This window comes from Thalassophryne amazonica, chromosome 17 (assembly GCF_902500255.1).
Source record: "Thalassophryne amazonica chromosome 17, fThaAma1.1, whole genome shotgun sequence".
NCBI classification, from domain to species: Eukaryota; Metazoa; Chordata; class Actinopteri; order Batrachoidiformes; family Batrachoididae; genus Thalassophryne; species Thalassophryne amazonica.
Genome location: NC_047119.1, coordinates 66,608,818 through 66,633,270, shown reverse-complemented (window position 1 = coordinate 66,633,270; position 24,453 = coordinate 66,608,818). Strand labels below are relative to the sequence as shown.

The 24,453-nt window shown below is 40.8% G+C and overlaps 1 protein-coding gene across 1 annotated transcript in view; it reads left to right on the top strand.

The window, feature by feature from the left end:
• Nucleotides 1-24,453, top strand: part of pkn3 (protein kinase N3) — a 98,981-nt gene that overhangs the window by 19,239 nt on the left and 55,289 nt on the right. The window contains exons 2-5 of the mRNA XM_034191687.1: nucleotides 11,064-11,340; nucleotides 11,564-11,733; nucleotides 12,780-12,903; nucleotides 19,446-19,597. Coding sequence (XP_034047578.1) covers nucleotides 11,064-11,340; nucleotides 11,564-11,733; nucleotides 12,780-12,903; nucleotides 19,446-19,597 — 723 coding nt within the window. The remainder of the gene's footprint in view (nucleotides 1-11,063; nucleotides 11,341-11,563; nucleotides 11,734-12,779; nucleotides 12,904-19,445; nucleotides 19,598-24,453) is intronic.

Here is a 24,453-nt window from a genome sequence, read left to right as displayed (position 1 = left end):
CACAGGCCACAATTGACAACCTGATCAACTCTATGCAAAGGAGATGTGTTGCACTGCATGAGGCAAATGGTGGTCACACCAGATACTGACTGGTATCCCCCCCAATAAAACAAAACTGCACCTTTCAGAGTGGCCTTTTATTGTGGGCAGTCTAAGGCACACCTGTGCACTAATCATGGTGTCTAATCAGCATCTTGATATGGCACACCTGTGAGGTGGGATGGATTATCTCAGCAAAGGAGAAGTGCTCACTATCACAGATTTAGACTGGTTTGTGAACAATATTTGAGGGAAATGGTGATATTGTGTATGTGGAAAAAGTTTTAGATCTTTGAGTTCATCTCATGTAAAATGGGAGCAAAACCAAAAGTGTTGCATTTATATTTTTGTTGTGTGTGTATGTATGTATATGTATATATGTTTTATGCAGATTCTGTTGATTCCTCTTCCTCGGAGGAGCCGCTCTGACTACACTGCATTTCCTCGTAATTTAGCTCTGTGTCCTTTAACTTTTTTCCGTCCTTTACCTCCCTTGGTCTCCATCTTGATGAAAATGTTGAAGATTTAAAATTCACAGGCTTTTCAGGGAGGTTTTTTGGCAATACCGCCGGAGAGCACCAAAGTTATGCGACCATCTTCGGCATGACCTGGAAGCCGTCCTTGTTTGTTATTATTATTATTATTATTAAAAATGAGCCCACATTATTTTTGCTGCTCAAATTTCATTTGAGATTTTGTCTTGTTAAGGTAAACAGCACAGTGACATCACAGGAGCTCGTGTTATTGTGGGAGAACTGTAACAATAAATGATTGTCTAGTTATTTGGTTAAATGGAAAGATTTGTGCTGGTTCTTGTGAATTTTTCAAGCTTCTTAATATTATATCCATAAGTGATTGTGATGTGTAAATCAAAAAACACGGGAGACCATTAGTGAATGGCTGTGTGCAAAACAATTTGCGGAGTCGTTGACACCACCTAGTGTTACCACTCACTGCATTTATTTTGTCATCAAGCTGCTGTGACCACACACGTGCACCTTTGTCAGTTTCCCCAAAGTTCCCTCCTTTGTTTGCCGTTATTCTGATGAGGAACCATGCAACATGTGGTTTTTGAACGGATGATTTGTTACTATACGATATGTTTGAGGGTATTTCTGCAAGCACATGAGCAAAAAGGCATGCGTGTGAGGGTTTAGAATATGTGGAGTTTATCGACAGCTGATACTTACTGATGGTACAACCAGTGTGCGCATGCTTTATAAATACAGTAGGGGTGGGTGGGGGTGGGGGGTTGTGTGTGTGTGTGTGTGTGTACTTACACACTTACTAAATTTTGTTTACAGGACAGAATTTAGAATCTTTTCTACTCACTGTTGAGGTGATGAGTAACAAAGAAAATCTTCGTCTTTGTCCTTCGTGCCCACTCTCGCTCTGAACAGATGGCACAATAGAGCTTGTACCCAAACAGGAAGCGTACGAAAGTGTTAAAAAAAAAAAAAAAAAAACCTGCTTTTGTATGGACAGTTTAATTTCCAGTTATTTTGGTTGCAAAGTGAGTACAGTAAGTGCTTCAATTCTGATATTGAATGTGAATTCAGTATCACTCACTGTTTAAACTCCTCCCCTCTGGTTGACGTTACAGAGCTCTGTACGCCAAAATGAGACACAGGAACAGTTTCTTTCCATAGGCAATCACACTGATGAACAACTTAACCTGCCAAAAAACTCACTAATTCATCTACCTCATATACAGTTTAACTTCAATCTTTTGTCTGTCTCACATACGTTTCTTTTTCTTCTTCTCTTATTGCACATTTTATTACTGTGAATTATTCAGTGTTTAGTGTATATTTGTGCATGCCATACAGAGTGCTGCTCAAACCCAACTCACATTCCTTGTATTCTGTGGATACTTGGAAAATAAAGCTATTCTGATTCGAAATATTTTCAGATCATTAAGGCTACACTTTGCCCTCAGTCATTATTTACTTTCAGCACCAACATGCTGTGATCGGTCTAAAATAACAAACTTTGTCACTGTCAAAATATTTACAGACCTAACCAATTAAAAAGATTCAGAACGCTAGATGGCTTAAAAAAACCAAAAAACCAAAAAACAGTTAAGCATACTATGTCTTCTGATTGATCCTCTGGGATGTTGCACCATGTATTGTGATAGAATGTTGACTTGTTTTGCTAAAAGTTGTTCAGGTTTTCATTGATCCAGTAGATAATTTCCATGAATATGAATAAATAAATAAATATCCACCACACGGCACACTGCCGGAACTTATTTGCTTTGACGTTCTAAAAGCATATGCATGTAGTAAAGGGAATAAGGAGTTGGAGTTATTTATTAGACTGAGGGTAACGTGGTTTGTCACAGTGCAGCGGTTAGTACACAGAAGGTCCTCTGTTTAAGGCTACTTATGCTCCGTTCTCTGTGTTTATCTGGAGTTGCATTGGGAATCAACATGTCAACATGTGGTCCTCATCACACCCACTGTGGCATCCCCAAAAAACAGGGGCAACCAAAACAGTTTATTAATTTGAGTGAATAACTTCATGGCTTTATGTTCTGGGTTTGGTTTAATATATTTAAGGTTTGAGCATAAAGTTCAATCAATCAATTTTTTTTTATATAGCGCCAAATCACAACAAATAGTTGCCCCAAGGCGCTTTATATTGTAAGGCAAGGCCATACAATAATTATGTAAAACCCCAACGGTCAAAACGACCCCCTGTGAGCAAGCACTTGGCTACAGTGGGAAGGAAAAACTCCCTTTTAACAGGAAGAAACCTCCAGCAGAACCAGGCTCAGGGAGGGGCAGTCTTCTGCTGGGACTGGTTGGGGCTGAGGGAGAGAACCAGGAAAAAGACATGCTGTGGAGGGGAGCAGAGATCGATCACTAATGATTAAATGCAGAGTGGTGCATACAGAGCAAAAAGAGAAAGAAACAGTGCATCATGGGAACCCCCCAGCAGTCTACGTCTATAGCAGCATAACTAAGGGATGGTTCAGGGTCACCTGATCCAGCCCTAACTATAAGCTTTAGCAAAAAGGAAAGTTTTAAGCCTAATCTTAAAAGTAGAGAGGGTGTCTGTCTCCCTGATCTGAATTGGGAGCTGGTTCCACAGGAGAGGAGCCTGAAAGCTGAAGGCTCTGCCTCCCATTCTACTCTTACAAACCCTAGGAACTACAAGTAAGCCTGCAGTCTGAGACCGAAGCGCTCTATTGGGGTGATATGGTACTACGAGGTCCCTAAGATAAGATGGGACCTGATTATTCAAAACCTTATAAGTAAGAAGAAGAATTTTAAATTCTATTCTAGAATTAACAGGAAGCCAATGAAGAGAGGCCAATATGGGTGAGATATGCTCTCTCCTTCTAGTCCCCGTCAGTACTCTAGCTGCAGCATTTTGAATTAACTGAAGGCTTTTTAGGGAACTTTTAGGACAACCTGATAATAATGAATTACAATAGTCCAGCCTAGAGGAAATAAATGCATGAATTAGTTTTTCAGCATCACTCTGAGACAAGACCTTTATGATTTTAGAGATATTGCGTAAATGCAGAAAAAGCAGTCCTACATATTTGTTTAATATGCGCTTTGAATGACATATCCTGATCAAAAATGACTCCAAGATTTCTCACAGTATTACTAGAGGTCAGGGTAATGCCATCCAGAGTAAGGATCTGGTTAGACACCATGTTTCTAAGATTTGTGGGTCCAAGTACAATAACTTCAGTTTTATCTGAGTTTAAAAGCAGGAAATTAGAGGTCATCCATGTCTTTATGTCTGTAAGACAATCCTGCAGTTTAGCTAATTGGTGTGTGTCCTCTGGCTTCATGGATAGATAAAGCTGGGTATCATCTGCGTAACAATGAAAATTTAAGCAATACCGTCTAATAATACTGCCTAAGGGAAGCATGTATAAAGTGAATAAAATTGGTCCTAGCACAGAACCTTGTGGAACTCCATAATTAACTTTAGTCTGTGAAGAAGATTCCCCATTTACATGAACAAATTGTAATCTATTAGACAAATATGATTCAAACCACCGCAGCGCAGTGCCTTTAATACCTATGGCATGCTCTAATCTCTGTAATAAAATTTTATGGTCAACAGTATCAAAAGCAGCACTGAGGTCTAACAGAACAAGCACAGAGATGAGTCCACTGTCCGAGGCCATAAGAAGATCATTTGTAACCTTCACTAATGCTGTTTCTGTACTATGATGAATTCTAAAACCTGACTGAAACTCTTCAAATAGACCATTCCTCTGCAGATGATCAGTTGGCTGTTTTACAACTACCCTTTCAAGAATTTTTGAGAGAAAAGGAAGGTTGGAGATTGGCCTATAATTAGCTAAGATAGCTGGGTCAAGTGATGGCTTTTTAAGTAATGGTTTAATTACTGCCACCTTAAAAGCCTGTGGTACATAGCCAACTAACAAAGATAGATTGATCATATTTAAGATCGAAGCATTAAATAATGGTAGGGCTTCCTTGAGCAGCCTGGTAGGAATGGGGTCTAATAAACATGTTGATGGTTTGGATGAAGTAACTAATGAAAATAACTCAGACAGAACAATCGGAGAGAAAGAGTCTAGCCAAATACCGGCATCACTGAAAGCAGCCAAAGATAACGATACGTCTTTGGGATGGTTATGAGTAATTTTTTCTCTAATAGTTAAAATTTTGTTAGCAAAGAAAGTCATGAAGTCATTACTAGTTAAAGTTAATGGAATACTCAGCTCAATAGAGCTCTGACTCTTTGTCAGCCTGGCTACAGTGCTGAAAAGAAACCTGGGGTTGTTCTTATTTTCTTCAATTAGTGATGAGTAGAAAGATGTCCTAGCTTTATGGAGGGCTTTTTTATAGAGCAACAGACTCTTTTTCCAGGCTAAGTGAAGATCTTCTAAATTAGTGAGACGCCATTTCCTCTCCAACTTACGGGTTATCTGCTTTAAGCTACGAGTTTGTGAGTTATACCACGGAGTCAGGCACTTCTGATTTAAAGCTCTCTTTTTTAGAGGAGCTACAGCATCCAAAGTTGTCTTCAATGAGGATGTAAAACTATTGATGAGATACTCTATCTCACTTACAGAGTTTAGGTAGCTACTCTGCACTGTGTTGGTATATGGCATTAGAGAACATAAAGAAGGAATCATATCCTTAAACCTAGTTACAGCGCTTTCTGAAAGACTTCTAGTGTAATGAAACTTATTCCCCACTGCTGGGTAGTCCATCAGAGTAAATGTAAATGTTATTAAGAAATGATCAGACAGAAGGGAGTTTTCAGGGAATACTGTTAAGTCTTCTATTTCCATACCATAAGTCAGAACAAGATCTAAGATATGATTAAAGTGGTGGGTGGACTCATTTACTTTTTGAGCAAAGCCAATAGAGTCTAATAATAGATTAAATGCAGTGTTGAGGCTGTCATTCTCAGCATCTGTGTGGATGTTAAAATCGCCCACTATAATTATCTTATCTGAGCTAAGCACTACGTCAGACAAAAGGTCTGAAAATTCACAGAGAAACTCACAGTAACGACCAGGTGGACGATAGATAATAACAAATAAAACTGGTTTTTGGGACTTCCAATTTGGGTGGACAAGACTAAGAGTTAAACTAGGCTTTTAAAGCAAACTATTATCTTTCATCAGATTTAATAATTTAATGTTTTTCTCTGTGTGTAATTTTCTCACATATCTAAATCAGTTACTGGTTATGCTGCTTTCTAATTGCATGTTGGAATGTAAATGGTGAAACATATCACTTTTTTCTTTTATCAGCAAATGTAAACAAGAAAAAAAGGCATGAGTGTTATCAATATCGTAAACAGTGTTTGTGCACAAAGGCTATTATGACATTATTTACACCAACACTGACTCAGTGGAAACTTTATTAGACAGACGGGTATAACTAGTTTTAGCCATCTGCTGAATGTGCATAAAACCAAGCATCAGCAGCAAGTACTTTTGTGAGTCTTGTACAGGAGTCAAGCATCCTTTCAAGGTACTTTTTGCAGCAAAAATTTTTGAATTTGAAGTTGTCTGATTACAGCACGATAAAATGTGTTTAAATAATCTTTGGGTTATAAAAATGTGGTAAACCTAATGAGCTTCTACACTTAAATAGTAGTGGAGTGCTTGCATTTAAGAACATACAACTACATGCACATCTTTCAGATCCACATAAAATTCTTTATAGACATAATTCCTGTGTGTGTATATATGTATGTGCGTGTGTGTATATATGTATATGCGTGTGTGTGTGTGTGTATTTTTTTTTTTTTTAGGTCTATGCCCCTGAGGTGGTGATGTATCCATTGTATGCCTGCATGGTTTCCCATCAGGACCCAGGCCAATTCTGTAGTGTGGTGGATGTGACTTCAGCGCACACTCCCAAATCTGAGTTGTTTCATACTCAACAGGTTTGCTTATAATAAACCGAGAGGAGGACTAAGTTGTGATGCAGTACGTTTTTGCACTGTCAGGCCTAATAGTGTTTGTTATGGGTGGACACATTCATATAGACACACAGGACTGATCTCAATAGCCTGTTTTTACCGTCTGGTGAGATAAATACAGAAATATTGTAATCCAGAAAAATCCTCAAGAGTAACAAGTTTTTGATTAATAAGGCCTTTTTCTGATTTTTTTTTTTTTTGTTATGCTTAATGATGGAAAAACCTCGTTGGTGCAGAACTGACTCTTTATATTGAATCATCATACTGGAAGGAAACTAGTGAGGGAAGCCACCAAAATACCCAAACAACTCTGAAGGAGTTGTATGCTTCAGTGTTTGGAGAAACATGGGCCAGCTTTTGTCTGTTGTCACCAGTTACACAACCTCATGATGAAGTGATATAGGCAAGAGGAGGATTTTGTGGAGGGAAAAATTGTGTGAATTTATTTATTTATTGCTTAATATAACAAGTTGTTTATGTAAAAAGAATACATTTCCACTCCACTTTCATACTTTGGTGACAGAGATGCACTCTGTAGTTAATTGCCAAAAGTGAATCTGATTGATAGTTGTCCATTTGGACCCACACTAATGTGAAGACAGACAAATGATTGTTTTGCACATATAAACTAGCTGTGTTTGCATATTGTTGTGCTTAAGAAGAATTAAGGCTGCATTTCTATAACGTTTTCCTGTCCGGAGGAGTCTCGACGCATTTTACAATACTGCCTTACATTTACTTCCTCAGCTGAAGCCATTTTTACAGCTGGTTAGAATAAACAATGCAGACTGTTTTGTCCAAGGACACAGACAGGTAGCATAAGTGGGATTTGAACCCAGGTCTACATATTGGCAGGTCAGCTCTGTATACATTCGCAGCTCAGTGTTGTTCTTGTTTATCATAATGTTTTATCATAATCTTGTTTTATCATAATGTGTCAGTTGTGATTGTGTTAATCACTCGTGATGGGCAAACGATGTGTCCTCGGTGACCTCTCCTGTTGTCCTGGGCAGATTCCATCTCCAGCTCCTCTACATGACAAAACACTACAGAAAACATTTAGACGGACAATCAAGGCAGCTGGACTGTTGTTAATCCTGTCTCAAACACCACGTTGGTGCAGAACTGACACTTTATATTATCAGAGGGTAATTATATGGAAACAGGAAGTGAAAGAGATTATTAAGGCAGTGCAGCAGGCCTCAGTCTGAAGACCAGAATATAAAAGTGTTGGAATGTAATGCAGCTTTGGAAATTTGAATTACTTGATTTTAGACTGAAACTGTTCTCTGTTGTGCTTGTATATTTTCTCTGTTCCTGCTACACCCAAACCCATTTACAAAGCTAGGTGTGTTCAGATGATCAACGTAGAAAATATGCAGAGCTGCAGTTAAGAACTAAACTGCTATAGGACTAATTGCAAAACCCTTAAAAAATAGTCTGTAGTGCTCTGACCAACATCATTGCAGTAATTGATCCATGATCTAATTAATATGCGGATGAATTGATAGTTGCTATGGTAACCCCTCTCCCCCATTGTTGTGTGCTGAGTTTTTTTTTTTTTTTTTTTTTTTTTTTCTTTCTTTCTTCAAAGCATAAAAGTGATGCTGATTATGACTGCTTATTTCTCCCTCCAGCAGAAGGTCACAACTGTGAAAACTTTGGTTTTGTGTTTGTAAACTCTTTGGTGACTCGCATATTTAAATTGTTGAAATGACACTATGCTTCACTTTGGGAAAATAAAGTCAGCCGTGTGGGATGGAAGCCATAGTATAAACCAGATATTCGCAGTAACCAAACAAAAAAGTCCCAATATTTTTGTATTGTTCTCCATGTAATAAACACCATATCAGATTTTTCACTCACATCAGATAAAATGTCCCGTCTGATCAGTGTATTTCCATTAAAAACCCTGAGCAGTCTGGACACACAGTAACAGAATTAAAGTTCAGCTCTGACACTCACCAATTCCAGTAAAGTGGGACCGGAGTCATTTTCCTGGTTAAAAGACCGACCGTTTATTTTTTTTTTCAAACTGTGCTCAGACTCGGACCCGCTGCCTGGACGTGCACCTGTTAAATCAGATACAGCGAAAGGCTGTGATTTGACACTTTTCTGCTTTCACTGCTTCATCTGCCATCATATTATAATAGTTCTTGCAGTGCGCACGCTGATTAAAAATGGATCAGAAAAGTCTGCGCATTTACAGCATGGAGTCGGTAAAAGAGGAAAATGTACACCTTACCTTTGAATTGGAGGTGATGATTGTAGAAAGAAAAGCTTGTAGATGGTCAAATTAGTCCATAATAAAGCATAATCCAGAGACGGAAAACTTTAAAAATGTCACGCGTGTCATTACGTGTCATTGCATGGCACAGAGTTACATCTGTGCAGCTGCATAAATTAGGCTTTAAATTAATTAAATAAATCATCATAAATTGTAAATTTGATAGCTTAATTATTTTTATATTTTGCTAGTACTTTGCTGTATATGGTTAAGTGATTAAAAAAAATAAATAAAAGGTTCATTCAGGAGTTCAGCACAGTTGGAACCAAAATGGCGCCATGTTCTGAGTTGGCGCTGCTCTTTCAATTAAGGCACTCTAGGCTTAACTGACCTGTCACACCTTGACCTTTAGCCAGCGTATGCAAATGTATGAAAAATGCGGCGAATATGTTGGCGTATGTCTGATAAGTTTCTAAGGGCAGGCTTAGAAAACAGGTCAACATCTGTGAGTAGCAATATGGTTTCATGCTGAGAGAGCACTACAGATGCAGTGTTTGTTCTGAGAATACTAATGAAGAAGGCCAGAAGCAGTTACATTGAGCATTTGTGGATTTAGAGAAGGCTTATGACAGGATGCAGGAGTCTCCATGGACTATGATGTTTGCAGATGACATTGTGATCTGTAGTGAGAGTAGAAAGCAGGTTGAGTCTAGCCTGGGGAGGTGGAGATATGCTTTGGAGAGAAGGGGAATGAAAGTCAGTAGGAGCGAGACTGAGTACGTGTGTGTGTGTGTGTGTGTGTGTGTGTGTGTGTGTGTGTGTGTGTGTGTGTGTGTGTGAATGAGATGGAGCCCAGGGGAATAGTGCAGTTACAAGGAGAAGTGGTGAAAGTAGAGGAGGTTAAATACTTGGGGTCAGCTGTTCAAAGTAATGGAGAATGTGGTAAAGAGGTGAAGAAGAGAGTGCAGGCAGGGTGGAGTAAGGTTGCTGTAGTGATTTTATTTTTATTTATTTATTTTTTGACTGAAGAATATCTGCAAGAGTGAAGGTGAAAGCTTACAAGACAGTAGTGAGACCAGCTATGTTTTGCAGCTTAGAGATGGTGGCACAAACAAAAAAAGACAAGAGGTAGAGCTGGAGGTGGCAGAGCTGAAGATTTTGTGATTCTCTTTGGGAGTGATGAGAACAGACAGAATTAGGAATGAACATATCAGAGGGACAGTACAGGTAGGATGGTTTGGAGACAGTCAGAAGTGTGATTAAGATGGTTTGGACATGTGCAGAGCAGGGACCCAGGGTATATACGGAGAAGGATGCTGAGGATAGAACCACGAGATAGGAGGAGAAGAGGGAGGCCAAAAAGGAGGTTTATGGATGTCCTCAGGGAGGACATGCAGGTGGTTGGCGTGACAGAAGACACAGAGGACAGGGTGAGATGGAAATGATTGATCTGCTGTGGCGACCCCTAATGAGAGCAGCCAAAAGAAGATCATTGGGCTATAATTTGAGCAACTTTTGTCTATTCGCTCCCCTGGTCCTCTCAAGTTCTTTGGTCAATTTCCACCAAACATGGTATGTGGATGAAGGTTGACTTTGGAATTGACCTTTTTAAAGGGTTCATTTTGGCAGAGGTCAAAAGAAATTTGCACTAAACTTGTCACACTCATGTAGTTTTGTTCTGAAATTGCCCAGGCAAGGTCAAGTTTCCCAAAGGTCAAGATCATGTCTGACTTTGTTAGCATGCTCCTCACAGGCCTCTTAAAGGGTATGATTTTGACAAGTCATTGGGTCAAGCTCAAGGAATATGATTTTTAGCTCACCTGGTCCAGTGAGCTTATGCCGTGGGTTGTCTGTCCATCAGTGCCGTGTGTAAACATCTCCGAAACTGCTGGACCAATGTAGCTGAAACTTGGTGTGCATTTTTACATTTAAAACAGGAAGCCCTGGCTCTGATAGCAGCTTTAAAACTTTGGCTTTCTGACATTGTAGATTCATTCCTCTCTGTAATATCAAACAAAATATTGATATGTTTAAAACCGGGTGATTTTCTTTACTTAAATGATCTCACATGAAAAATGAAATATCTTTTCATAATATCAAATATATTCAAATATCGTTTCATACTATCTACAGTGAACAGAAGTCAAAATAAGTGTGTGTGTGTGTCTTCCATATTGTCCTAACATTTTTTTTCTGATTTGGAGCTGGGCTTTCTTAATGAAATTGGCTGGAAAAATATCTTAAGTATAATTCCTGTAACTCTTTGTGTGTGCATGTTTGCTTGTTGTTAGTAGTTTTCTCTCTTCCTCCTTTTTTTCCCCTCACGTATTAACTCTGAAGTGATGTCTCTCTGTAGAATGGCTGTCTGCAGGATCTGGATCAGGGGGATATTCTTGACCCTCAGTTTCAGCAGCGTTTGGAAGACGCCCGGACGCTGAAAAGGCAGGAGATCCAGCGAGAGCTGAAGATCAAGGAGGCAGCTGAGCGGATGCGACGGGCAGTCACCAATCGCAAGAGTGCTGCAGATGTGGAGGGCCAACTCAAGGCCTCTAGTCGCAAACTGGAGCAGTTACACTGGGAGCTACAGGAGATCAATGCACGGTCTGTGGCCACAGAGAAGGACAGCACCACAGGTAGCTTTTATTTATTTTTCTCTACTTCAAAGCCTGTTGTTGGCTAACTGACAGATGTGGCAACTCCGTGTCTCCATGTGACATAACTAACAAAGTAATGGACAGATTGGAAAATAAAATTTTGAGACATGGTCCTGCCACATGATGTCTCGAGTGTCCCCAAAGTTCCAGTATGTTCTAATTTGGTGATTGCATTGAGGGTGTTTTTTGTCCTTTCCTGCAGGATGTGTGGATAGTGTAGATAACAAGTCACCAGAGTCATGTCGCTGGGAAGATGCCACATCACCAATCACCAGCCGTATAAGCACCTTGGAGAAACAACTCACCATGGAGACCAAAGTCAAGCAGGGTGCTGAGAACATCATCCACACGTACACCAACAGCTCAATCAAGGTAAAATTTGTCCTTGTAATCTGTGCCCATAATAGGTGCCACTTTTATTTATTGAGGCTCTGATGAGGAAATTGCCTAATTAAAGGATCAGTGTGGTTAGAATCAATATGTTCTTTAGTAGACATGCATTTGTCTGCAAAAGTGACTTTAGGCAGATTCTTATTTAATATGTGGCACCATCTGTTATGTAAGACAGAACAGTGCAGAGAAAAAAAATGGACAGGGACTGCAAGAGAGCATTCTGGGACACAGAGTATTGAATGTCCTCAAAGCACTTTTGCTTTTCACGTTTAATTATTTAAAATTTTACTTAACACTGCTTAAGTGGCATTTAATTTTTAAACAAACTTATTTAAACTATTTTGAGCCAGATTTACTAAAGGTTTGTGTGTGTAAAATGTATTAAACATGTGCAAACTCTATCACCCACAGAAATATGTTGCAGCTGATCTACTAATCGTGTGCAGTGAGGATTGCATCTTTCAAATGAGCAAAATAATACGGCCATTGAATGTGCAGGGCAGTAAATGTTTGCAATAAAACCTTAAACAAATTGAAAGTTCTGCCCATTACACATCAAATGTTATATTCAGAATAAAATATCACTTTTTTGGGTAGTTATATTTCTGCCAGACCAAGCATCTATATATAACCATGTGATGATGAGAAATTAACACAATGTTTATGTATTTCAAAAAAGATATTGTGATACTGAATGACATTTTACTTGGGTACATTCATATGAATCACAATAAAAATGAATTACTGGCTTTATTCTTGAATATAAGCAATATAATGGCAATAAACATAAAAACTTTTACAAACCTGTACATAAAGTTTTATTTACTTTAATACTTTGAAATCTTATACATCTTTGACTGAAAAAATTGAGGCAATGAAATTCCCTTATTAACATTAATATTTGCTGTGTGAGGGAGAGAAAGAACGAGAGAATGTCCTCAATGCAAACAGCAACAGTGATTTTTATATGTAGCACCATGCAAGCAGTGTCTGTGTGACAGGGTCAGTTTTATTTGTCATCTTAGGACAGGAAGATTCTGTCAACAGCCCAGCAGATGTTGCAGGACAGTCGCACCAAAATTGAGCTGCTGCGCATGCAGATTATTAAAGTCAGTCAGGGCAGGGAGAGGGAACGGGACAGCACATACGGTAAGTTCTCTTGTACACCTTGTGCTTCTATAATCTACATATTTTTCATTTTGAAGACATTAAGTTGATCAAAATAAGGCTTTCCTTTATAAAACATAACTTAGTGAAAACAGATTTCTTTAACATGAGATGAATCGAATATTCATTCATCTTCTATGCCCGTTTATTCTATCTAAAGTGGGAGGTGATGGTCTAGTGGTTAACTGTTGGGCTTTTGACCAGGGGATCCTCTGTTCAAAACTCAGCCAGACCTGAAAATCACTAAGGGCCCTTGGGCAAGGTCAAGTTGCTTTGAGCTTCTGATGCAGATGGAAAAGTGATATATAAATGCAGTCCATTTACCATAAGCTCACAGGGGACCATCCCAGCAACCACTGGGGAGAGAGCTGCAGGACAGGCTGCAGTCTATCACAAGGTCAACTCATATAGACACACAAACACAGTCACACCTGTGGTCAGTTTAAAGTTTCCAATTCACCTAACCTGCATGTCTTTAGAAGTGGGAGGAAGCCTGTGCAGCTGGAGGGAACCCACTGTAACACGAGAACATCCAAACTCCACATGGAAAGAACCTGGTCGGAAGCGAACCTGGGAACTTCTCATTGGGCCTCATGTATCAACGTTGCGTACGGTGATATTTGAGCGTATATGGGGTGTACGCCAAAACGGCTGCACTACTTGGCATTTATCAATGTGGTCGTTGGCGTACGCTGCGCTGAAAATATACACCAGGTCGAGAGGTGGCGTAAATTATACACCAAAATGAACCAGCGCTGGAATCCACATAAAAATGAAGATGATCAACATGATAAACAGTGCCATTATACAAATCAATGCATATGTTACATAAATAACACTTTCCTGATTATACTACATAATAATCAATATAAATCCCACTTTTGCAGGATTGTTATGGAGCACGATCCGTGGCTACAGCGCTGACTGCAAAGACAGCGCTGCTCGCCTTTTTCTCCAGACTTCGAGCCTGGAGCCAGAGCAGCGCTGAGCTTAACTTTATGTGGTGTGATCGTTTTAGACAATGAAATTGATAATAACAACTGTAGTTTCGTCATTCCCTTAATTCGCCCGTGCTGCAACCAGGTTTTGACATCTCCATTCGGTTGTCACAATAAAATAAATACAGAAATACATTTAAAAAATAAAGAAATCTGACAGATTAGGCGTGTCTTACTAATTGAGTGAGCAAATATCCACATGTCAAGAATTATTGACATGTGAAAAGAGAATACAGTGGTCCCTCGCCATAACGCCGTTCACCTGTCGTGGCCTCTGAGTCTCGCAGAGTATTTAGTCCAATTTTGCATGCCTTTTTTTTTTTTTTTTTTTTTTTTACAGTGTTCTGTGTTCTGCGTATCTGTTTATAAGAATATTGTCGCCCAGAAGAAAAGAGCGCCAACAACTACTCATAACTGTCACACGGAAACAAACACCTGCTGCAGCGAGATGTGAGTGGGAAAAGGCGCAGCGTCAGGACGCAGAGGAGCGATCTGACATACTGGTCAGTCACTATTAATTTCTTATGTGTCCGACCTCATTCGTTGATCGTTAAAATTAGTTCGTTAGTTCTAAATGCCATCATAATTATTTATAGGAAAACTTTCTATTTTTATTTCTCAAACAAATGTTTGTGCCTGAAACAGTTTGGTATTATTTTCCTACTAAGGTTTGAACTTTGAGAGTGTTTACACACGAGAGAAAAGTGAGGAAATGTTCATGCCTGATTGAGAAAGTGTATAAACTGTGTAGTGAGGGGTTTTACAGCTCTGAAACATCTATAATAATTGTAAAAAATAACGCTGACTACGTCGCGGTTTCGCGTATTTCGGGCTATTTTTAGAACGTAACTCCAGCGATTAATGAGGGACCACTGTAACACTTTGATTATATACTACAAAACAGTTAATACGACGGCCACTTTTGACGCTCTATTGGCACGCGTCATGATTGGTGAAGTTCTTTTTCATTGCCGGCTTCCATGTCGTAAAATGAGGGTGTGTCTGAAGCGGAGTCTGAATATTTCTGGGCGTGTTTATTATAATTACGATCGTTTCCACCCACCGCATTTATCAAGATCACGTCAGGCGTACGCCAGAAATGGGCAGGTGCGCACTGCTTGATACATGTCACGGCGACTTTGGTGTATTTCAAGTTTACGCCATAAATTTACGCCACAAGTGCGCAACATTGATACTTGAGGCCCATTGTGAGGAAACTGTGCTAACCCTGATGGCATTGTGCTAAATCAAATTCCAAAGTTGAAATAATGTGATAAGTACAGTGCTGTTTAGAATTATTGACACCCCTAAATATTAAGTACAGAAATTAAAATCTATTCACTAATAAAGGCAAATTAAACAGTTTTGTATTTTGTGTATATATATATATATATATATATATGTATATGTATATGTATATGTATATATGTATATGTATATATGTATATGTATATATGTATATGTATATATGTATATGTATATATGTATATGTATATATGTATATGTATATATGTATATGTATATATGTGTGTGTGTGTATATAATCTATAATTGTTACAGTCCATATGATCACCCTTTGCATTCAAGATTGGGACAACTCTTTTCTTCCAGTCTGTAGGGATGATGCCCAACTCCCAGACTGAAACAAAAATTACTTGCAGTGCCAAGAGAACAGCATCTCCACCCACCCAGAGGAGCTCCACTCCAATGCCACAAATCTCTGGCACTTTCACCAACCTCAGCTGTTTTTGACAGCCTTTGCGATCTTACCATATTTGTAAGTCACAATTGACTGGAGAATCAGTTATAAGAACACTGTCGCCTGAAATATGCAACATCTCAGCAGGAGGATCAGCCTTATACAACTGCTCAAAGTTGCCAGCCCAGCATGACAGTACAGCAGAGGTATCTGCCAAGACTGAACCATCCTCTGCCATAACTGTAATGGGATGAGGTGTAGGTCTGGAGGAACAGAGTGCTTTAATTCCTCTGTAAGCAGGCTGAGGGTCACTAGACCACAGATTGTCACCTGATCAGATTCCTCTAACAAATGCCTCCTTGTCCATTTTCAGGGCCGTCACAGCCCACTTTATCAGCTCCCTGTACATCCAAAGATTTGTATGATATTTGGTGCTGTCAGATATGAAGCACCTTCTCCTATGCTCCACTACAATCCTCAGCAACTTTCAGGGTCTGGCTGTGGAATAACGTCCACAGCCTGTTCAGATCACCAGTTGTGCCCATATCTGCAAGTCCTTCAGCCAAATTACATGCAGTTTTCTGAGAGTTTGATCTTCTGCTGAGGTTTAATCTTTGGGACTGAGGACTTCAGTTAAATCTTCAGGGAAGGTGCAACAAGTCTGCAATCAGAATTCACAAACTGGGCACTTCAGTAGACCCTACAGTTCTGCAAAATTGTCGAGCATTTTCCCACAAGGACATGGTCAGTTTCGTTGGCAACACTGCCGGTGTTAGAATACCATATGCAGTAGTGTACATCTTGACATTGAAACCAGGATCCAGCAACTCTGAGCAGTCCATGTTTATTTTTACAAAGCATTTAATTTTAGTTGATCGGACTGCTTCCTGGGACATCCTGAAAATTAATGGGATCCTCAAAAAGCTAATGCACATCATAGCCAGAGTTTTTTTTACCCAGTGAAAACTGCAGTGTGTTCTGGCTCCTACACTGTTCAGTGCTTGCATGGACTAGGTGGTGGGTAGAGTTGTGGAAACCAGTAATTTGGGTGTTTTTTGTTGGCAAGGAAAGATTTACTGGCCTTGACTTTATGCATTATGGTGTGATCTTTGCGGAATCGATGGATACTCTGATTGCAGGACTTGAGAAACTGAGTGAGGAACCTGAGGGTTTGGGTTTGAGATTGTCCTGGATCAAGATTAAGATTCAGACTTAACAATTTTAAGGACTCTATCAGAAGTGTGTCTGTATGTGGTGAAGTGGTGTACTTGAGACGTTCATTTATCTCAATGGTAGCATTCGTATCTCTGGGTCTTCAGCCCTTGAGATCAAGAGTTGTCTGGAAGAGCTTACAGAGTCATGAGGTCACTAGACAGGTGTTTGGTGATGCCAATATCTTTGCAGGAAAACGGTCTCTGTCTTAGGGTCCTAGTGCTGTGACTTGCCGTATGGTTGTGAGACCTTGACATTAACCAGTGACCTCAGAATGGATGTCTTTGGTACTAGCTATCTTCAGAGGGTCCTTGGGTACCGCTAAAATGACTTTGCATCAAACAAGCAGTTACGAAGACTAAGATGAGTGCCAGCTTTGACATTTTGGCCATGTGACCCATTTCTCTGTGCATGATCTAGCACGCAGAGGACCCCAGCAGCTGCAGAAGGTCAGGGGAATGCCCATAGTTCTGTGAAGCTGACCCCCCCCATCCACATAAAAAATCCAAGGAAACATACTGAGTGGTTAGTGCTTCGTTTGTGCAGATTTGTGCCGTTAAAATCTTCGTTTGTGCTGCTTTAGTTTCTGAGATATTAAAAAATTTTTAGGTCATTCAGAGGTCACCATCCCCCCAGCTTGCTCCAAAATTAACCAGACTGGTCTATTTTTTTTTTTTTTGTTGCTTCATTTGTGCTGGTTTGTGCCGTTAAAATTTTCGTTTGTGCTGCTTTAGTTTCGGATTTATTAAGAGTTTTATTTTTGAGTGATGATGATGATTCAGTGAGCAGGGAAGTGATCCTGAAAGTCTGTTGACACGGACTTAGACTCAGGTTGCATTTCCCCTGGACAAAAAGAGTGTCTGCTTTTCAGCTTGAAGTACCTTTTGAGGAATGGGTTAAATTCATTCCTGAGAACATTGAATACAAAGACAAGTTTTCTCCATCTCAGAAAAGGGAATACATAGTTTTGAAGTCTGGCACTTGGACTCGTGTCATAAATTACCTGATTTGGAAGAAGATAAAAAATACATGCACATTTGTGTTCCAAAGAGCCAAAGTCTATCCAACTGTCACCAATAATTACATAGAGATTAGAGGGTGCTGTAAGGAGTCTCATGGGCATTTTGAAATATGTGACAGAGAGCCACCAATTAATAGCCCAATGATGCTCCCGTGTCACATACTAAATTCAGATATCTCCCTGCACACTGGCCGGTCCAAGCAGTTCATTTATGGAAACCTGCGTGAACAGATTGCGAAAGAGCTGTGTGAAAGCAGGATGGAACCAGTTGTATGGAGGTCAGCAAAAGCAGCAGTGGATGTTGGCGATCTTGAGCCAAGTCACCTACCTAATTTGGCCACCCTGCACAAAGCCAAACAACAGAAAAATGATCTGGAATTAGGTGACAAAGATCCTATTATATCTTTGCAATTATTAAAATATAGTGCACCTCACAGTGGTAGCATTAGAGATATTGGACTGGATAAGTTTTTGTGTCACTACTGTAGTCAAACTCAGCTGCATGTATGCAAGACATCTCACGCAACAGTGTGTTTTGCTTGGATTTGTTACGTGGATGAGGGGTCAGCTTCACAGAGCTGATGATGGCCATGTTTCACCTGGCTGTGGTAGATAATTATTTTTGAGATGTGAGAATGGACCAGTCATCTGCCTGGATGATTGCAATCCTGGAGCCAAGGCAATTCCGTGGTATTGTGGATGTGGCGAAGTGCAGCACCAACACATGCTCTCAGATATGACTTGTGTAATCTCTGACACAAAAAGCTTTGTTATAAATAAAAAAGATGCGTACAGTACATGCGACAGTTACTGGCATGCTTTAAATTTACAGTAAACAATCACTTATAAAGTGATTAAATGAAGTCAGTGACTTGGAAATGTTCATGTATTCCTCCCCTGACTTGTCTAAAGAGAGCTGGCTGTAAGTTATGATTTTGTTTAAAGGGTGCCCAAAGATATGCATTCCATTATTTCTTTAATAACGGAATGTGTTCCGTTATTTCCAATGTTTATTTAGTTTGTATGAAGTTGTCAAGATTTGTATTGAATGATTCTATGTCAGAAATTTTAATTGAGAGAAGCCTGGGTATTTTTAAATTGATTTTTATGAATCGTATGTTTCTGAAAGTTGGCAGCATTTTGCCCGTATTATAATGGATCATCAGTGAGGTAAATGCTGCCTCTGACGTTCTGTGATTAGACTCCAGCTGTCCATGACTGGTTTATTACAAAACGTATGTAATGTCAATACTTGTCTCATCTTTTTCATGTGAAAATGCATCTGCCTCTAACCTTTGAAATTTATTTATTAAAGTATTATGTACTGTAAACATTACTAGTACATCTGATCTAATGGTTTTGAAGGAAAAAATTCAAGCGAAACAACTTGAACCACAAATCAGCTCATCACAACTATCTTAAAATTTGGCTAGTGAATGAATGAAGGAATTCCTAATGAAATAAGGTACAGGAGTTGTTTGTGTGTGAAGAGGGTAAATATGCTGCTATAAATATGTAACTACTCATCGGGGTCTTGAAATTATTCCGTATACTGATACTGCTTGACATTTTCTTATCCCGTGTGTGTTCTTAGCTCACCCCGTGGAAATGATCAGTCCTGTGGAGCTGCGGGTGGCAGAACTTATGCACCACATAAACATTGAATCAGCTGTAGCAGAGGGAGCTAAAAATGTGGTGAAGCAGCTGAATGGGCGCAAGATTCAGGACCGTCGCACGTTGGCAGAGGTGGGTGGTGTCTACATAATTCCCAGTTACACCAGTGACAAAAGAAAAAGGCACAAAGATGACATAAAATGAAGTGTCGTCCATCAGTAAACACCACCCCGTCTGTATATACGAGGTCTATTAGAAAAGTATCCGACCTTATTATTTTTTTCAAAAACCATATGGATTTGAATCACGTGTGATTGCGTCAGACAAGCTTGAACCCTCGTGCGCATGCGTGAGTTTTTCCATGCCTGTGGGTTGCGTCATTCACCTGTGAGCAGGCTTTGAGTGAGGAGTGGTCCAGCCCCCGTTTCATTGCCAGGAAATGGCAGAATGATTTGGGCTTTTTTTCCATCAGAATTTTTTCAGAAACTGTTAGAGACTGGCAGCTGGAAACCATTTGAAAAATTTATCTGGCTTTCGGTGAAAATGTTACGGGCTTGGTAGAGAATGAGTGTTACTGTCACTTTAAGGACGGCCCCCAGTGGCTTTGGGGCGCGCCGCGCTCTGAAGCTGCCGTCGACAGGCTAAACGACCATTTCATTTCTAAACGGATGGCTTTCTGGATCCGTGACCATCGTGTGCCATTTCTCTCGTTATCACAAGAGCTGGACATCAACCATTTTCCGGCAGATTTCACTTTTAACAAGAGATTTTGTCATTGAAAGCCGAGCGGAGGCTTCGCGTGTCACGATGGATTCGCTACTGGAGCGAGACAAAACCACCTCCGTTTTGGTCTCACAGGACGGCTTTGAGATGGCATTCAGACAGCTGTCTGTGGTTTTTCCATCGAGTGATTATCCGAGAAATTGTGGATGTGCCTGGACATGCCAGAACATGTCCCGTGAGGCTTCATCACGGCGTTGCTTTGCGCCATGCGGCACCGCCGCGACGCGCGGAATTCCTCTGCACGTCTGTCTCAATGTGCCGAAAAAGTGCTGATGTCCACATCTTTTCACAGTTCCTGAGGCGACGTCCCGGATAAAACACAGCGTCCAGTTTGGAAATGAACGGCACATTCCACTGTTACAGGAGTTTTTGTCATGGAAAGAGGAGCAGAGGCTTCACGCGTCGCGGCGGTGCCGCATGGTGCAAAGCAGCGCCATGATGAAGCCTCACGGGACATGTTCTGGCATGTCCAGGCACATCCACAATTTCTCGGATAATCACTCGATGGAAAAACCACTGACAGCTGTTTGAACGCCATCTCAAAGCCGTCCTGTGAGACCAAAACGGAGGTGGTTTTGTCTCGCTCCAGTAGCGAATCCATTGTGACGCGCGAAGCCTCCGCTCGGCTTTCCATGACAAAATCTCTTGTCAAAATTGAAATCTGCCGGAAAATGGATGATGTCCAGCTCTTGTGATAACCAGAGAAATGGCACACGATGGTCACGGATCCAGACAGCCATCCGTTTAGAAATGAAATGGTCGTTCAGCCTGTCGATGGCGGCTTCGGAGCGCGGCGCGCCCCACAGCCGCTGGGGGCCATCCTTAAAGCGACAGTAACACTCCTTATTCTCTACCAAGCCTGTAACATTTTCACAGAAAGCCAGATAAATTTTTCTAATGGTTTCCAGCTGCCAGTCTCTAACAGTTTCTGAAAAAATTCTGATGGAAAAAAAAAGCCCAAATCATTCTGCCATTTCCTGGCAATGAAACGACGACGAGGGGGCTGGACCACTCCTCACTCAAAGCCTGCTCACAGGCGCAACCGACAGGCGTGGAAAAACTCACGCATGCGCACGAGGGTTCAAGCTTGTCTGACGCAATCACACGTGATTCAAATCCATATGGTTTTTGAAAAAAATAATAAGGTCAGATACTTTTCTAATAGACCTCATGTGTATCAGGCTTGTTCGTCAAAGCAGGCTGGACACAATTGCAGGACACAAACACACATCGCTGTAGGATGAAATCGTTTAGTGTGGACGTTTGCTGGAGTCGGTACACGGTAAGGCAGTCAAGAATGAGCAACAGTACAAAAACTTCAGGCTGGAGGCGTGGTTGAGAAAAACAAGCAGGTAGTCAAAAAACACAGTGAGGCAAACAAGGCAAAAATAAACAGACCTGGAAGGAAGGCACAAGGCACATCAATCTGGGGAGGGACTAGAGTAAACTGTGAACCTTAAATACACCCAGCTGATGAGCTGCAAATTAGGGACAGGTGTGTGTAGAAACTTTCAGAACTGGGGTGTGGCTAGACAAAAGGAAAGCCCACCACCAAGCACCAAGAGTAAGACAAGAGAGATGGGGACAGAGAAAACCCGAGCAGAAAAAGACCAGCAAGAGAACAAACAAACAATAAAAATAAAACGGAGCAAATACAACGCAAATTCCCAAATCCTGACAATGTGACTCTATTAGGAGTCACAACAGGCCGCTTACCAAGATGAGGTGGAACAGCTGATGGTGTAGCTTAGAGAAAATAACCTGCTCCTGAACACATCCAAAACCAAGGAGCTAATCATAGACTTCAGGAAAAATAAAACCGACATTCAGCCCGTAATCATTGGTGGGGGGGGGTACCTGTGTGGAAAGGGTCAGAGACTTCCCTTTGCTGGGAGATCACATAGACGAGAAACTGACCTGGGCCAGGAACACCACACACGATAAAGAAGGCACAGCAAAGACTCCACTTGCTGAGAATCCTCAGGAAAAATATACCAGATACTGACTGTGTCTTTTTACCGTTCAACATGGAGAGCATCCTCTACGTGGTTTGCCAGCTGCACAGAGACAAACAGGAAATAGCTCCAGAGGGTTACCAAAATGACAGACATCACTGGGTGCCCTCTACCTACACTGGGGGACCTTCATGGCTCTTACTGTCTTAGGAACCAACACCATCCTAAAGAACTCATCCCACCCTGGACACTCTGTTTGAGCTGCTACCATCAGGCAGATGGTACAGGGCCACTGAAATATCCATAGTTTTGTACATACTTTTCTCTCTCTCTTTCTTTTATATGCTGTCTCTTTTTTGCTACTACATTCTTAATGTTTTTTCTTTTTAAATTTGCACTCTGAACATACCTCTTTCATTCAGTTAAATTTTATCTTTTCTTCTCCAAACATTTCAAGTCTGCATCTGGTTTACTCAGGTTTATATTTGCACTGCACTTTACCTTTCATTGTACTGTTACAATGACTGTTACAGCTTTATTCCAAACTGGAGTAAATTTATTTTCCCCTCAAAATTTTACTCAACACCCCATAATGACATGATTTTTTTTTTTTAATTTTTGTAAAGTTATTTAAAAACTAAGAACTCACATGTACTTAAGTATTCACACCCTTTGATCAAGACTTTGTTGATGCTCCTTTTGCAGCAGTTACAGCCTCAGGTGTTCTTGAATATGATGTCACACTTATCTTTGGGCAGTTTTGCCCATTCCTCTTTGCAGCACCTGTCAAGCGCCATCAGGTTGGATGGGGAGTGTCGGTGCACAGCAATTTTCAGATCTCTCCAGACATGCTGAATTGGATTCTGGTCTGTGTTCTGGCTGAACCACTCAAGGACATTCACAGAGTTGCCCTGAAGCCACTCCTTTGATGTCTTGGCTGTGGGCTTAGGGTCATTGTCCTGCCAAAAGATGAACTGTCACCAAGTCTGAGGTTAAGAGCGCTCTGGAGCAGGTTTTCATCCAGGATGTCTCTGTACATTGCTGCATTCATCTTTCCCTCAATCCTGACTAGTCTCCCAGTTCCTGCCACTGAAAAACATCTCCACAGCATGATGCTGCCACCACCATGCTTCACTGTAGGGATGGTGCCTGGTTTACTTCAAGCATGATGCCTGGCATTCACAAAAAAACGAAGAGTTCAATCTTTGTCTCATCAGACCAGAGAATTTTGTTTCTTATGGTCTGAGAGTCTTTCAGGTGCCTTTTGGCAAACTCCAGGTGAGCTGCCATGTGCCTTTTACTAAGGAGCAGTTTCCGTCTGGACACTCTACCATACAGGCCATACCATACATTTTAGTTTGGATTGCTGCAGAGGTGGTTGTCCGTCTGGAAGGCTCTCCTCTCTTCACAGAGGAACGTTGGAGCTTGGACAGAGTGACCATCGGGTTCTTGATCACATCCATGACTAAGTCCCTTCTCCCCGATCACTCAGTTTTTCCATTTATAGATGATGGAGGCCACTGTGCTCATTGGGGGCCTCAACTTTATCTAAATTCTTGGTCTCTTAGTGAAGCTTGGGGCTAGTCGCCGGCGATCACCTTAGTATTTCTTCTGTTTTTGTTGTTGCTTAATGCTGATAAATTATACTGTATTTGTCTTTCCGATGCTTGATTCAGTTTCTTTCTCTGTTTGAGGTGCGGCTCCATCCAGAGACGGGTGTGGTGTCTGTTTCTGAAACCCTCCTGTCCAGTGCATGGGCAAAATTTCCTGTATATTTGTTTTGTAAATTGTTTAGTAAATTGTGTTGGTAGCATGGCCCAAGCAGAGGGTCGCCCCTTTGAGTCTGGTCTGCTTGAGTTTTCTTCCTCAAGTCATCAGAGGGAGTTTTTCCTTATCACTGTCGCCTGTGTGCTCGCTCTGGGGGTTGGTAAGGTTAGATCTTACTTGTGTGAAACACCTTGAGGCAATTTTGTTGTGATTTGGTGCTATATCAATGAAAATAAATTGAAATTGGGACCTTCAAAGCAGCAAAAATGTTTCTGTACCCTTCCCCAGATTTGTGCCTCCTGACAATCCTGTCTCAGAGGTCTTTGCCTTCATGCTTGGTTTGTGCTCTGACATGCACTGTCAACTGTGGGACCTTATATGAAGACAGGTATGTGTCTTTCCACATCATGTCCAATCAACTGAATTTTACCCCAGGTGGACTCCAGTTAAGCTGTAGAAACATCTCAAGGATGATCAGTGGAA